Source organism: Haliotis cracherodii, unplaced genomic scaffold (genome assembly GCF_022045235.1).
Source record: "Haliotis cracherodii isolate W230 unplaced genomic scaffold, xgHalCrac1.p SCAF_5, whole genome shotgun sequence".
In the NCBI taxonomy this organism is placed as follows: Eukaryota; Metazoa; Mollusca; class Gastropoda; order Lepetellida; family Haliotidae; genus Haliotis; species Haliotis cracherodii.
Window position 1 is genome coordinate 35,137,008 of NW_027266308.1, and position 16,824 is coordinate 35,153,831.

A 16,824-nucleotide genomic window follows, 5' to 3' on the forward strand; every position below is an offset into this window, starting at 1 on the left:
TTGCCCTTTAGAATGGTTTTCCTTGTTTTCATAATAAAAGATGTTTCAGATGCAATGTTTTGCACATTTTGAAAAGTGCCTTGATTTAGAATGAAATATGCTTTGAAGAGTGTTTATTTGGAAGATCTTGAACATGTTAGAAATCCCTTGAATTGAAGAGACTATTTCATGTGTTGAATGAAATGTCATGTTTCTCTCATAAAGCATCTTCCCGAGGCAAGAGAGTTAACTGACTTTAAAAGTCCAGTTTCCACCCCTGCCGAACTAGGCTGGAATTAATGGGCTCGATCGTAGCGCCACCAGTGGCTATTACCAGTTATGTTCCCTATAAGCCTCTCCTATGGACCAATGAGATTCCACCTCTCGTATCACTTGTGTTTGCTTCACACAAAATGGTGGCGCCCAGTCAGGACAATCTGATCGATAATCAAGATCTATATTGTAATAAAACAGGTCTTACATCGCGAAATGCATCAATTCACGTGAGCACCTTGATCAAAAACATGAAAAGATTTGGAAAATATCTGCTGACAACGAGTTGGCGGTGCACATGCTTTTCAAATCCTGCAATCGACGAAATCTGCATGACAGTTTATGAACCGGATTTTGATTTGGGTGAGCGATTTTGATTGGACTATGCATAGACTAATTAGTCCAGCCAAAATGCTACTCCATAATACCAGCCTAGTTCGGCAAGGGTGGAAACTGGACTTTTATAATCAGTTAACTCACTTGCCTCGGGAAGATGCTCATCAAGTGACGGGATTAAAGAAACATGATATTTCACTCAACACATGGAATATCCTCTTTATTTGATACCTTTTGCTAATTGTCTACGTGAAAAAATGTTTTTTTCATTACAAATGTAAAACCTTGAAATGTAAATCCCCCCAACCTAACACGCAGGGACGTTTCACCACCCCTTATAATTGTGACTTAAAAATTAGTTCCCAAGTTTGCAAAATCTTAAAAAAATATAAAGTTATGAAAAATATTTGAGGCCACTAAAATTCTTTGTCATACATTTGGATATGATTATATACAAAATCAACTTAAAATATATACTTGAAAGCTACAAGACCGCTGTTGGAAGCAAAGGAATACATGCTGGTCAAGTATCAAAAATTGCGTTTTGCGAAGCGAACATTCTCAACTGACGGGTTCATTGAGAAATTTACAGAATATAATGAAACATTTTCAAGAGAATAACAAATGTCAAGAAGCCATGTTATCTCCATAAATGATCATCTGTCATTTTATTGCCATGTCAATGTGGAACTAATGTGAAAAGGAAGTCAGTTTGTGTACAGGCCAGACACTTACGATAAAGGGAGACAGTTTGCGGGGAGGTCGCTCTTATATCACAATAGTTTTGTCAAATGTTCACTGCAGTTATCAAGTGTTGGGCTATGAAAATATCAATTTTCTCAACTTCAGAAAACTCTTTCTCCCTGAAATATTAAATAAAATAATATATCCAAATATAATCTAATTTTGGATAAATGAATGAGGTAAACTTTGGATGATAATCAAGGAAATGATTCTTTTATTAGAAGATTTTGTAACAATAATTCAGTCTTTTATTAACTGGCGATTTGCCAGACTATACATATTTAAATAGTAAGAAAACAAAAAACAGTACTTATTCCTGTTGCAGGATTCTCACATTTTTAAGAAGCCTTGAATTGTGAGTTCTGTGTTGAAACTTTGATTTTCATTTGAAACGGCTTGAAAGTGGATATTTGCCTCGACAGGATGTGACAATTGAAGTGAAGTACCTGAAGTGTACCTGAAGTGTACCTGAAGTGTACCCTGTCTTCACATGCAAAATTAAATTTTGTCTTTGCTTGATCATTGTAAGAAACTGGGGAGCCTTAAGACGCCTTGGGTTTTGTGATTGAAATTCTGTACGATAGACAAAACAATTTTTTTTACCCAAATCACTTTTCTTTTGCTGCATCTTGGAGTATTGATTGAGAAGTTTGTAAAACAAAAGAGACAAATTGTCTGGCCTACACAAACAAGATGTTTAATATTTCATGCTTGCTTTCCTCAGCTGCTGAAGCTCAGGACTCTGTTGGGAGCACTGCACCGTATGTTGTGAAAATTGTAAGTATAGGAAGCAAAGCCAATGCTCACACTTAATTATCAAAGGCTCTCATACAGATCTGGATTAGCATGGTTAAAATTGGTCTTTATTCTAAACCCATGCTTGTTATAAGAGACAACTTATGTGATCAAGACCCGTGAAGATCCGGGGTAGAATATGTCTTCAGCAACCCATGTTTGCCGTAAAAAGTGATTATCTTGTTGTAAGAGCCGACTAACGGGATCGGGTGGTCAGACTCGCTGACTTGGTTGATGCATGTCATGGTATCCCAATTGCATGGATCGATGCTCATTATGTCAATCACTGGATTGTCTGGTCCAGATTTGATTATGTACAGACCACCATGATATAGCTTGAATATTGCTGAGTGCGGCGTTAAACAACAACAACATAATATGATTAAGCTGTCAGACTTGCTGACTTGGTTAATGCATGTCATCATATCCCCAACCATAGATTGATGTTTATGATGTCAATCACTGGATTGTCTAGTATTGTCAATTATTACCCCCTAGCATATAATGCAGAGGATATAGTTGATGGTGTGGAAGAATAGAAGAATAGTTGTCTGAGAGTGTGTGGAAGAATGGTTGCCCTTGAATGTCTGAGAGAGTGTGGAAGAATAGTTGTCTGAGAGAGAGTGAGAGAATGGTTGCCCTTGAATGTCTGAGAATGTGTGGAAGAATAGTTGTCTGAGCGAGTGTGTTGAAGAATGGTTGCCCTTGAATGTCTGAGAGAGTGTGGAAGAATAGTTGTCTGAGAGAGTGTGGAAGAATGGTTGTCTGAGAGTGTGGAAGAATAGTTGTCTGAGAGAGTGTGGAAGAATGGTTGTCTGAGAGTGTGGAAGAATAGTTGTCTGAGAGAGTGTGGAAGAATAGTTGTCTGAGAGTGTGGAAGAATAGTTGTCTGAGAGAGTGTGGAAGAATGGTTGTCTGAGAGTGTGGAAGAATAGTTGTCTGAGAGAGTGTGGAAGAATGGTTGTCTGAGAGTGTGGAAGAATAGTTGTCTGAGAGAGTGTGGAAGAATAGTTGTCTGAGAGAGTGTGGAAGAATAGTTGTCTGAGAGTGTGGAAGAATAGTTGTCTGAGAGAGTGTGGAAGAATGGTTGTCTGAGAGTGTGGAAGAATAGTTGTCTGAGAGAGTGTGGAAGAATAGTTGTCTAAGAGAGTGTGGAAGAATGGTTGTCCTTGAATGTCTGAGAGAGTGTAGAAGAATAGTTGTCTGAGAGAGTGTAGAAGAATAGTTGTCTGAGAGAGTGTGTTGAAGAATGGTTGCCCTTGAATGTCTGAGAGAGTGTGGAAGAATGGTTGCCCTTGAATGTCTGAGATATTGTGAGAGAATAGTTGTCTGAGAGAGTGTGGAAGAATAGTTGTCTGAGAGAGTGTTGAAGAATGGTTGCCCTTGAATGTCTGAGAGTGTGTGGAAGAATAGTTGTCTGAGAGTGTGTGGAATAATGGTTGCCCTTGAATGTCTGAGAGACTGTGGAAGAATAGTTGTCTGAGAGTGTGGAAGAGTGGTTGTCTTATACATGTATATACTTGGCTTGTTCCAGGAACCCAAGGATAATGGCCCACTCTTCTGTGAGCTTCACTTCTACCAGAGGGCTTGTAAACAAGATTTGTGTAAGTTGCTATCAATGGTTTCCTTCCTCACATATAAAGTGATTTCTGTTAGAAGACAGGTTGCAAATGTAACAGTACTCAGTTCTCATATATTATCCATGGAAGTCATGGGGGCTCTTGAAATAATCCTATGTTTTGAGTTTAATATTTAGGGTGTCCTTACATTCAAATACTATTGCAACAAACCTTAAGGAATCCGGGACTCGGCTATTTATGATCAGTGTTGGAAATAATTTTAAAACCTAGTTGGGCAGGTGAGCCATAAACTTGATAAATGTTGCCTGCTAATCTTCAAAGTTACCTGCTCGCACTCAGGCATTTGAAATAATGCAAACAATTACTTGAGCATCTACAAGTGATGATAAAACTGAATGAGTAAGTAGTCCAAACATCTGCCCGACAGTCGGGCAGGTGGAGAAAACTTCATGCAGCCTTTCAGTAAAGTTACCAGCCATGGTCAGCATGATCAGGCAGGCAGTTATTCTGGACACTGGTTATGAACACTGGGACCAACCGGTGTTAGGAATCAGTTGGAAAAATACTCACCACCATAAGAAACACAAATCAAAGAAACATGGCGGAGTAGTGGTAGCTGTACACACAAAGGGATGGATGGACAAAACCGATGGGTGACAGACGTGTGGCCAGGTGGTATGAGGGGATGGATGGAAGTCGCTACTTGTCTGGGATATGTTTAGGGCTCACCTGTGCCAGACTGTGAAGAAGAAACTGCCCGAGAACAAGACACACCAGGCAGCCATCCCAGGCAGCTGTACATCCCAACTCCAGCCACTTGATGTTTGCCTGAACAAGCCATTCGAGACCAAGTTCCAGGAGAAATGGTCTGAGTGATGTTAAACGGAGAGCACACCTTCATCAAGTCCAACGCAATGAGAAGAGCTCCACTAACAGAAGTCACAAAGCGGGTGGTAGAGTCATGGAATGAGATCCCCACAGCAATGGTACTAAAGTCGTTTCTAAAGTGTGGAATTTCAAATGCAATGGACGGCTCAGAAGATTAAGTTTTGTTTGAGGAGTTTGTCCCCCCTGCCCGCGTTTCTAGAGATGTGGAAGATGTCATGGCTTGTGACGATCTTGAGGACTACTATTATGATGCACCTGATGAAGATCAGTTCTGGCTGGTGAAGACAGTGACACTGAATTCGATGGATTCACCAGTGATGATGTGTGCGTAAAATTCTACGCCTATGTACTCATGAATAAATGATGATGTGTATGTGTTTTTATATAGTTGTTATTTGTGCAGAAAACAAATAACCAAAAACTCCAATGATTTGAATCTAAACATTTGACTTATTTCTGGTACATTTTCTCACGGGTTCATAATTCTGTACACACCAATTCACAAAATGGCGTCTTCTTGTTGATGGCAACATAACGATCATTATGAGGTTAAAACAAAAACAGCTTCCCGCATTAAGAAAGTGGAGGGCTGGTTTGTTAAGTCTTTATAAATAATTATAATAACTTTTTCTATGTAATTACAACATTTTTCATCTTATATTATTGAATATCTGCAAGTCTTGCGGTCCGACTTCGTGGCGTGTCATTGCCTTTCACTTCCCGGTTCGGCTTATCTATGGGTCATATCATAACCTTTCAAATTTCAAGGGTCAAGTTAATTCCTCGTCTTATCTGCGGTCATGTACGGTACATTAAGAGATGTTTCCAATGTGTACCAATTACTGACAAAACTAACAGTCAAGTGTTACCACAGAGTGTCTTTATTACAGTCCCGATGTGCTGTAAATGATTTCCAAACTTTACACGGTAATCCTGCACAAGACAAATGGTGCATCTTGAGTCATGAGTCTATGACCTCACATGTGATGTGTTAATGAGCATAGGTTCGCACAACATACCAGTATGTTCATTTTTGCATCGAACCAATCTGTTATCTCTTGAATATGAGTAAGTCTTCATATATTAACCATTTTAACCAACATATATGGTATTCATGTTTCTTTCGGCGGTGATTATATATCATCAGTAGTTAGTCCTAATCATTTTAATCCAAATTTAATCCAATTTTTTTATATGCAGCCTGTTTTTGGTTGAAATGGTGTGTGAAAGATTTAAAATATTAAGAATCTCATTTCATAAATTGATGATGATGATGATGATGATGATGATGATGATGATGATGATGATTGCCACACCATCACCAGTATTAGAAATGATGTTGTCTTATCTTCTCAGTGGACTCCTGGCTGAGGGGCCACAAGCTGAAGTACCTGGGTATACCTAAGTACATCGGTTCTGGCATGCATACGTATAACGGCAAGGATTATCGCTTCATGGTTATGAAGAGGTTCAGCACCGATCTACAGAAACTGTTTCAGATATCACGAAGATTTTCTCCGAAGACAGTGCTCTGTCTGGGTATACGGATGGTAAGCATTGCAACTGAGCTGTCTTTAATACCTGTCAGTATAGTTTTTCATAGTAACATCTGACTGGCGGTTTCAACGATTCAGGCCACCTCTGTGGTCTAGTGGATAGTGTCTGCCCGTAAAAGGAAGACATGCACACCCATGAACATTAAACCCATTTCAGCTCGCCTTCAGCATCTTCAAGTTTCTTGAAGGTGGATTTTTTGAAGAAGTACTTTCTAATATAAATGTCATCAACTGTGATGCAGCTGTCAAGTCAGATGTTTCAATCAGACATGTTATTTGGATTTGTACATTCTGTAAGTTGGTTAAAAAATGTGCACACTCAAGCATTCACCAAAGTTATGGAAGAATCACAGTATTAACAGAACTGATGGAGAAAGATGTACCTACAGGAGCATCTTATGTTGTAGTTGATGTAGTAGCTACAGGAGTGTCTTATGTTGTAGTTGATGTAGTAGCTACAGGAGCATCTTATGTTGTAGTTGATGTAGTAGCTACAGGAGCATCTTATGTTGTAGTTGATGTAGTAGCTACAGGAGTGTCTTATGTTGTAGTTGATGTAGTAGCTACAGGCATGTCTTATGTTGTAGTTGATGTAGTAGCTACAGGAGTGTCTTATGTTGTAGTTGATGTAGTAGCTACAGGCATGTCTTATGTTGTAGTTGATGTAGTAGCTACAGGCATGTCTTATGTTGTAGTTGATGTAGTAGCTACAGGAGTGTCTTATGTTGTAGTTGATGTAGTAGCTACAGGAGCATCTTATGTTTAGTTGATGTAGTAGCTACAGGAGCATCTTATGTTGTAGTTGATGTAGTAGCTACAGGAGTGTCTTATGTTGTAGTTGATGTGTCTTATGTTGTAGTTGATGTAGTAGCTACAGGAGCGTCTTATGTTGTAGTTGATGTAGTAGCTACAGGAGTGTCTTATGTTGTAGTTGATGTAGTAGCTACAGGAGTGTCTTATGTTGTAGTTGATGTAGTAGCTACAGGCATGTCTTATGTTGTAGTTGATGTAGTAGCTACAGGAGTGTCTAGTGTTGTAGTTGATGTAGTAGCTACAGGAGCGTCTTATGTTGTAGTTGATGTAGTAGCTACAGGAGTGTCTTATGTTGTAGTTGATGTAGTAGCTACAGGAGTGTCTTATGTTGTAGTTGATGTAGTAGCTACAGGCATTTCTTATGTTGTAGTTGATGTAGTAGCTACAGGAGTGTCTTATGTTGTAGTTGATGTAGTAGCTACAGGCATGTCTTATGTTGTAGTTGATGTAGTAGCTACAGGAGTGTCTTATGTTGTAGTTGATGTAGTAGCTACAGGAGTGTCTAGTGTTGTAGTTGATGTAGTAGCTACAGGAGCATCTTATGTTGTAGTTGATGTAGTAGCTACAGGAGTGTCTTATGTTGTAGTTGATGTAGTAGCTACAGGAGTGTCTTATGTTGTAGTTGATGTAGTAGCTACAGGAGTGTCTTATGTTGTAGTTGATGTAGCTACAGGAGTGTCTTGTGTTGTAGCTTGACTGTTTGGAGTATCTGCATGAGCATGACTATGTCCATGCAGACATCAAAGCTGGCAACATTTTGCAAGGATACAAGAACGGAAAACCTGAAGGAAGTGAGGTAAGAGAAAAGGGTTGACTATGTAAAACGATGAGACAAGCTTGCCGGTAACTATTGTAAACAGGGAATTTTTTGCGACCGTTTTATTATTGCGAGTTTTGCGAATGAGACTCAATCGCAAAAATTAAAAATGCAAAAATAAGTATAAAAAATACATACATACTTTATTCATTGCAACACGTCATCAAATGTTGAAATCATCAACCAGAACTACAAGTTACTCAATAAGTTAAAAACACAAATGAATGCAGAATGGTCACACAATACATCACAAATGACAGTGTAAACAGACCAGTTAGTGTCACTGTTACCTCACAGTAATCCTGCCTTCTTCCAACCTCGCTTGATTGCGTCAGTGTCCTTTGCAATTTTGTCCACACATGACATGACACTGAGTTGAGTCAATTATCGTATTTGATAATTGGTCGCAATCTCTTCCGGTCAACTTTCCGGCCAACTCAGAAAAACTAGCTTCGGAGAGAAGCTGTCTATTGTTTGGTACGCAAGGGGTCATCTCAACACGGCAACTCGCAAAAATATCTCGTCGCAGTATTGTCTTTGGCCTGGTATTCGCAATATTTTAACGGCGCAGAAATAAAGCTGTTTACAGTATCACTTCACACATGGCAACACACTCAGTCAACATTTTGATTTTTTTAATAGAAAATGTCTAAATAAAAATACACCACACTAAACTCCACAAAACCCCACAGCCCACAGCCCACAACCCACAACTGGGTTGCTCAATGCAGGGATGACACAGAGACTTGATTTCAGCTGTGCCCTGGGTCATGGGTTCTGTAGCATGGGAGAGAATTTGCTCCAGAAAAATGCTTTTGGAAGTGTTTCTGATTCTTCTATACAATAACCATCAGCATAGAAATAAAAATCTGTTGGACAAACAGTCAGTGACCTAGAAAATGAAACCCTGTCCTGTGAATTATATTGTTGCTGACATTGTCATCCCTTGTTTGTCTGCTCCATGCTGTAGTAGTGACTGTAGTGGTTGTGATTAAACTGTCAACTGAGTCTCACGACATTTCATCACTCACCAATCCTGCCCCTATCACTGTTGTAGGTGTACCTTGTGGACTACGGGCTGGCGTACCGGTACAAGGTGGACAACAAACACAAGGAGTACAAGGAGGACCCGAAGAGAGCTCATGACGGAACCGTGGAGTTCACAAGCAGGGATGCTCACAACGGTGTTGGTCAGTGAAGAATTCGGTTTTCAGTCAATCTCATTAAAATCAGATCTTAGCTTTCACTACCGCTAACCAAAGATCTGAGGACATCCCATTACGGGTCACGTCAGAACGACCTTTCACGAACATTGACCGACCAATGAAATGACTGACAAGAAATATGACATTTGCCAATCAGAAGGCAGCTATCTCGAGCATTAGGGCACTAGTTTCAAACTGGCGACTACGCTTCGAAACATATTTTTAAAACTGACCAAAACAACATTCTGGAATGGCTTATAGATGGCATAGATTGTATGGATATAATCATAAAACCCGTATCTGTCGTTCGGAATACCCTCTGTTACATATTTCGAGGTTGCATGCCTAGAAAACACATTCCGACTGTCACTTTCAGGATCTGGTAAGCGACGCTCTGATTGGTTGTATGAAAGGTCATGCTGACGTGACCTGTAATGTGATGTCCTCAGATCTTTGTTTAGGGGTAGCGAGAACTAAGATCTGATTTTAATGAGATTGGTTTTCAGTGACCCAAACGCACAAAATATCATATGATATATTGACCATGTTGACATGACTGTTTGGAAGACAAGAACTCGATCTGGTCTGTCCTTAAGACAAACTAGAGGAATTGTTTTTCTCCCCAGGTAACCATGGTAACATTACGAAAACAACTGAACTAGAAACTGGGATGTCAATCTTTGTCTGTTTTTCAGATGAGATTGCCTGAGAACTAATTGTATTTTCTTTTCATAGCCTCATTTTTCTGCATCCTTGTCCTACTGCTGTATAGTCGGCCATGCATTGTCTAATGGTCTCTCTGTTTCTGTAGCCCCATCCCGGCGTGGAGATGTAGAAATCCTTGGCTACTGTCTGCTACAGTGGCTATGTGGCAAGTTACCCTGGGAGGATAAACTCCAAGACAAAAACTATGTCAGAGATTCTAAGATAAAGTAAGACTTCATACGCTACTTGTGCTCCCACCTATTCTCTTTCTGATTAAATCCTCCTTGGGGCACTTATTGCATTTTCCTTGCTCAAGAAAATCTACATGACATAGTTGTAACCATTTTCCTTAATAAAAAATGTTACCACACAAAAAACTTTGTTTTTGTATGATATACGACCACCCTTACGGGGCCTCACCACCAACGACGCCTCACGCCAGGGGGAGCAACTCTCACCCAAATCACTTTCCTTATGTCATCTGTAAGAGACAGACGTGTTGATTTTTCACACAAGACAAAATAAGAGAAATCTATCGTTCGACAAGAACCATGGCTGACCAAACTGTATGTATGGTACATTTCTTTCATTGCAAAGGCGTAATACCTCGCATTGTGAAGTTATAGAGTTGTAATTGACGCCACGTGCACGGTACCTTTGAATTCAAATGGCCGTAATGGCGTCCATATTGTAGTTCCACGGGCTGATACATGTAACACCAAGGCCATTAAGAAACGGCTTGGGGTTTTGTTATATCATACAGCATTGGTCTACAATTTTTTCCTTTACAAAACCCAAGGTGGTGTGTTAATTTATAAACTACACTTACCTTTTTTACGGGTTTTACACCTTAGCGCGTAACACGCCCCTTTGGTGTTCTAATTAAACTACGACATTGGCTATTAGTATCGCGTTACAAATCGCATTCTACATTACGCCTTTGCTTCTAGTTTCACAATTTAAGCACGTATCTTTCCAATCTTTATATCGCACTGATACACGTTAATACCCTTCCCGCCCACCTCAGAAATTACGGTCTTGTTTACAAAGACCTTCAAACTGTGTACGGGTTGTTCTAAGACAGGCACGAACGCTGCCTGATATGTCTGGCGGAGGACATTGCCTTTACCCCCCAAAAGAGACAAGTTGACTTGTTCCACTTTAAAGAGGTCTATAAAGGCTGGGGTAGATATCAGATCTACTAAGACATCCCCCCTCCCCATCTAAAAAGGGTAAAAAAGCTGCCGAGATTGTCTCCCCCGCTCCCTCTCCGGGGGCCGGGGGAGAAGGCTAGAGGGTCCCCGTAGTAAGCACTGCACCCTCTCCTGCACTGTCTTTGGCAGACTGTTCAGCGTTACTTAAGTCGCCGATGGCGTCGATGATGGAGGAGGTGAAGTCTCGGCTCCGGCAGGAGCTACGGGCTGAGCCTTCCCCGTTGTCGGCGCCGGACGCGGCTTCGAGATCTGTGTTATGCCCGGCGTCGGCCGAGGCAGGCCACTTGATCTCGGGGACGATCCGAGACCGGGCTTCGGCTCCGGCTCGAGGTCGCTCCCCAGCGGAGGGGTGGCGGGCACCGGCCCGTGCACTACCGACGCACAATTTTCCCTAGCGGAGCCAGACGCCTCTTCCGAGGCCGAGGCTTCCACCGGAGCAAGGTTGGTTCCCTTTGTCTCGGGGACGATCCGAGACCGAGCTTCGGCTCTGGCTCGCGGTCGATCCCCAGCGTAGTGGTGGCGGGCGCCGGCTCGGCCCGTGCACTACCGACGCACATTTTTCCCTAGCGGAGCCAGACGCCTCTTCTGAGGCCGAGGCTTCCACTAGTGGATACCTAGCCCGGTGCCAGGTGGGTTCCCTTAAACCTCCGGCACCTCGGCACCGGGACTCGGCATCGGGCCGGGTGCAGAGGCACGTGCGGGACAGGATTGTCCAGGTACTGCCTCAGGTGGCTGCGCCCATGCCAGAGTCGGAGACACCCAACTTGACTAAGGTCAAGCAGGGCCGGCTGTTGCCCCCCCTTTCCCGCGTGCGGTGCGGAGTTGAAGGCTGCTTACATATGCTTCGAGGGGCAATATCATAATGCATGCCAACAGCTCCGTGTGTCCGTACACTCCGTGTATCTGTCGGCTGTACAGAGGGAGTTAGCGGGAGAGGGGCCGGTCGACTCTTCGGAGTTGGCCGCGCAACTAACGGAAGTTCAGTTATCTTACGCGGGACGCTATTCGTAGCTGTCCCTCGCAGATGATGTGCGCTGTTATGGGCATGCGCAGGCGGTGGATGTCGGTATCTAAATACTCGACTTACACACGCCAAGACTTACTTGCTTTGCCGTATAAGAGGGTGCCACCCTCTTCCCTGGGGCTCAGCAGGTGGTCCGAGAGGCCGCTCAATTGTATACTTCCATCAAAGACTCATGAGGCCATGTTGGAGGTATCAAGCGTTAAAACCGCGTAAGCGGGCCTCTCCAATTGTCCCCTCCTACGCTAACGCACGGGTCAGACGTCCACACCTGCTTGTAAGCCGCCGCTTCCTTCAGGTATAAGGGCGCCGGGAGGAGCAAGAGAGGCACGGGCCGGGGCAAGGCAGCTGGTCGAGACCAACAGCTTATTCGCGGGGCTGGGAACGATGGGTTCCCATTAGCGCCCGAAGAGCCCCGGGTGAACCCACAGTCGCAAGTTATCGAACTGCCGACAGCCGGGGTCCACTGCCTCCAGCCGGATGTCCCCGTAGGCGGCCGACTGGCTCTATTCCTGAAGGAATCGGAGACAGTTACATCACAATCCCCGGACCCCGTCCATTTTAAGGGATGGCCATTTGCCTCGGTGGAAACATCATCCGCCCCTCCCCTTCTCCGGGATAAAGCACACTCCGGTGCCTGCTACCCGAGAGAAGGCGGAATTCCTCCGTGCCGAGGTCGACGCACTTATGAAAGCTGCGATCGAACCGGGTCCCGAGGGACAGGAAAGCGAGGGCTTCCACTCGACTTGTTTCCTAGTCACCAAACAGTGACCTCACCTGTCGAGACAGGAGAATGGCTAACGTCAATAGACTTAAATACGCCTATCTCCACATACCAATACACCCCGAGTTCAAGAAATACCTGAGGTTTTCTTTCGACGGGAGGTGTTATCAGTTCAGGGTTCTACCATTCGGGATCTTCACGGCCCCGAGGGTGTTCACCAAGCTGATGTTGATTCCCGCCCAAGTGGCCAGGTCAAAAGGTCGGTTCTGCCATCCGTACCTCGACGACTGGTTACTAAGAGCTCTATCGCAATCCCTGAGTCAGATAGCTACACAACAAGTGATAGATATTCTGATCACTCTAGGGTGGATGGTCAGTCTCAAGAAGTCAGATCTGAGCCCCACTCAGAATCTAGTCTTCCTAGTGGCTAATTTCAACACGGTGAGAGGACGTGTATCTCTGTCACAAGATATCAAGTCCCTTAAGCGCAAGTCACACTGCTCGTACATAGCTCCAGTTACTGGACAACATGGCGGCGACAGTGGATTTGGTCTGGCGGGGCGCTTGAGAATGAGTCCCATTCAACAAGCACTCTGTCGACTTTGGGCGAACTCGGAAGATCTCGAGACTGTGCTCGAGACTCTGTAGTGGCTCATAACACACCTCCAGTGGTGGACCGAGGTCGGGAATCTGTCCCGGGGGCTCCCCCTCGACACTCCCGTTCCGTCTCTCACAGTTCAAACAGACGCGTCACTCTCCGGCTGGGGAGGCGTTCTGAATGATCACACTGCCTCGGGACTATGGTCCCAGCAGGAGATCAAACTGCATATCAATGTGCTAGAACTGAGAGCGGTCAGGTTGGTGTTCCAACGCTTCCCGGGTCTGCTTCGTGGCCAAGTGGTTCGTCTAGAGATGGACAACCAAACGGCGATGACTTACATCCGGAAGCAGGGGGGAACGGCGTCTCCGTCGCTTCGACGAAAGACGTGGCAGTTCCTACTATAGTGCGACTCTCACTATATCAGGGTGCTACCTGTTTATCTCCCGGGGGTGGACAACGTCCGTACGGACGCTCTGTCTCGCCGGATCCTCGCTCCTCACGAGTGGAGGCTCGACCCGGGGATATTCGGGATTTTCTCTCTGTTATACAGGCCGTTACAGGTGGATCTGTTTGCGTCTGTGATGAATCACCAGACACCAACGTTCTGCTCCCGAGTCCACGACCCGAGGTCGGTGGCACCGGACGCCTTCCAGCTAGATTGGACGGACAGAATTCTGTGGGCATTCCCCCCAGTACCTCTGATTTCCAAGGTCCTGTCTCAGCTAAGCACTCAGCCTGCGCGACTAATTGTGCTCCTGGCACCTCTTTAGTCGGCGCAGAGTGGGCTTCAAGTAATACTCAGGTTTCTGGCTCAGCCTCCTGTTATATTACCTTTATGACCGGACCTCCTATCCCAGAACGGGGCCCTCCACCCGAATCCCAGGATTCAATGGGTGGCTTGGCCACTGTCAGGAATCGCCTCCAGAAGAGCGGTATTCCTGCACGAGTTGCAGACACAATACTGGCTTCGCGGAGAGATTCGACAAACGTTCAGTACGATAGATAGGCCTGCTATGCGCCCTGGTGTGTCGATAGAGGGATTGCAGATCTTTTTTTCTGCAGATCTCGTATCCGTGCTTGAGTTTCTCCAGTCGCGACTAGATGACGGCCTGGCCGCATCAACAGTCCGGGGGTACTCTACAGCTATCGCAGCTTTTCACGTCACTGTCGACGGGGCTTTTCTGGGTGCACACCCATTAGTGCAGCGCTTTTTAGCAGGTGTGGACAGGATCCGACCGCCAGTCCGGCGGATCAGTCCCCCTTGGGACTTGTCAATCATTCTCGATTGGCTGTCCGGTCCTTCCTTTCGGGATCTGTCGTCTCTCTCTCTTCAGCTGTTGAGCTGGGAGACGGCGTTCCTTGTGGTGGTAACGTCCGGCAGACGGGTAGGCGACATTCGTGTTATGTCAGCCGATCCCGAAATAACTGTCTTCCATGCGGTCGATAAATATCACCGGGACAGAGTCAGTTTTCGACTACCGGACTCTTACCGTCAAAGGGTCGCACACGCTTCCACGTGAACGGCTCCTATGATTGAGCTACCTGCTCTTTCACAGCCTTCCTCGTCGGGGACCACTGCAAGACATGCTCATGTCTTGGATGTCCGCACGACTCTCAAGGCCTATATCAGCAGAAATATTGGTGTCCGTAAGGATAACCAACTATTTTGCTGTTACGGCGGTAGGAAGGTTGGCTCACCTGCGAGTAAACAATCTATCTCGAGGTGGATAGTTTCAACCATTTGTACAGCGTATACGCTTACAGGCAGGGACCCCCCTACCAGGTTGAAGGCTCATTAGGTTAGAGCAGTGGCTACGACACAAGCGTATGCCGCGGCTCTGCACATTGAGTAGATCTGCTCCGCGGCTATTTGGAGCCAGCCGAGCACGATTCATCAAACCTTACCAACTCGACAAACACTCAAGCGAGCGTACTCGGTTTGGTCAGTCAGTTCTCCGAACGGGGCAAAGTTCTAATCTCTAGCCGATTGAGCATTCGAGATTTTAGACAGTCCTCCGGTTATACTGCTCGGTAATGGTCCGGATTTTATCTTCTGCGGTCGATAAATATCAGTCCGTACTACTCGATAATACTCGTATTTTGCGCACGCGCTCCTTCGATCCTCGGGGACCCTCTGGCCTAGCTCAGCGCTGGTTATGGTCTCTCGTGATCTACGCCCCTATATCACTTGTTCAAAAAAAGTGTGGGGGTGGGAGGTGTTTCGAGTTCTCAACTTATGACAAGCCGCAAAAACAGGCTTTATCATAATATATGGTCGACCACGCCCTGTCTCTAGCCCCGCCTTTCGACGGTGGTGCCTCACGATAAGGTTGGTTCCATTTATTGAACTCAATATTTTATTCTGTTGAATAATCAAATACGATGTATTTATTTACGCCTGTTGCTGACGGATGCCACTTCCTAGATTATCTTTGGGAGTCTGTCCTGATGCAATAAGTGCCCCAAGGAGGATTTAATCAGAAAGAGAATTTTACAAACCTGTAGAGGTTATGAATTCTCTGATGAAATCCTCCTTGGGGCACGGCCACCCACCTCCCCACATTCCGTCAGCATTTGACATATGGAAAGTGATTTGGGTGAGAGTTGCTCCCCCTGGCGTGAGGCGTTGTTGGTGGTGAGGCCCCGTAAGGGTGGTCGTATATCATACAAAAACGAAGTTTTTTGTGTGGTAACATTTTTTATTAAGGAAAATGGTTACAACTATGTCATGTAGATTTTCTTGAGCAAGGAAAATGCAATAAGTGCCCCAAGGAGGATTTCATCAGAGAATTCATAACCTCTACAGGTTTGTAAAAATTTATTTCATTATTTAGTTAATCCAAACTGCTTGAAGAAGTGGCATGTGCTCGAAGTTTTATTTTAACTAAAATGCAGCTTTGATATTCCATTTGAAATACACCTTTCTCATATATATTCAGATTTATTGTATGAAGTATTAAAAGGGTCATTGCGTACAAGTCAATATTACAGATATCACGGTTAAAAAATAACGAACTACAGCGTTATCATGATTGCATAAGTGATGTAAAAGGCGACTATGGTTGTAATAGGCACATAATGGGATCAGGTGGTCAGGCTTGCTGACTTGGTTGATGCATGTCATCATTTTCCAAATGCGTGGAACGATGCTCATGATGTCAATCACTGATTGTCTGGTCCAGACTCGATTATTTACAGCCCACCGTCATATAGCTGTAATATTGCTGAGTGCGGCATTAAACAACAACAACAACTGCGTTTAGAGGCTACAGATAGCTCAGAAAAGTATCTGCAAATAAGTTTGTTCCATCTGTGCTTATCCACTACCCAAATTGACTACATTGTAAATACCCTTGACTGCAGGTACATGCGTAACATACCGTCCCTGATGAAGGCGTGCTGTGGTGATGGAGATGCTGCAGGTAGGATTTCAATATGCGATCCGGGATAGAAAATTTTGCCTCGAATTTTGACTATTTATGCCTTGAAAAAGCCCTGAAATAGCCTTGAATTTGTTGAGGACAAATCTTTACCAATCCTGAAGGGGCTGTAACATGGGTAGGGGATGTATCA

General features: G+C 44.3%; 1 protein-coding gene across 3 annotated transcripts in view; it reads left to right on the forward strand.

Annotated features, from left to right (window-relative positions):
- The window catches only part of LOC139444356 (serine/threonine-protein kinase VRK1-like), a 34,751-nt gene that overhangs the window by 8,039 nt on the left and 9,888 nt on the right, over positions 1-16,824 (forward strand). For all 3 annotated transcript variants that reach the window (XM_071225297.1, XM_071225300.1, XM_071225299.1), the window contains exons 4-10: positions 2,057-2,109; positions 3,662-3,731; positions 5,952-6,145; positions 7,656-7,760; positions 8,839-8,971; positions 9,798-9,918; positions 16,615-16,673. In XM_071225297.1, coding sequence (XP_071081398.1) covers positions 2,057-2,109; positions 3,662-3,731; positions 5,952-6,145; positions 7,656-7,760; positions 8,839-8,971; positions 9,798-9,918; positions 16,615-16,673 — 735 coding nt within the window. The remainder of the gene's footprint in view (positions 1-2,056; positions 2,110-3,661; positions 3,732-5,951; positions 6,146-7,655; positions 7,761-8,838; positions 8,972-9,797; positions 9,919-16,614; positions 16,674-16,824) is intronic.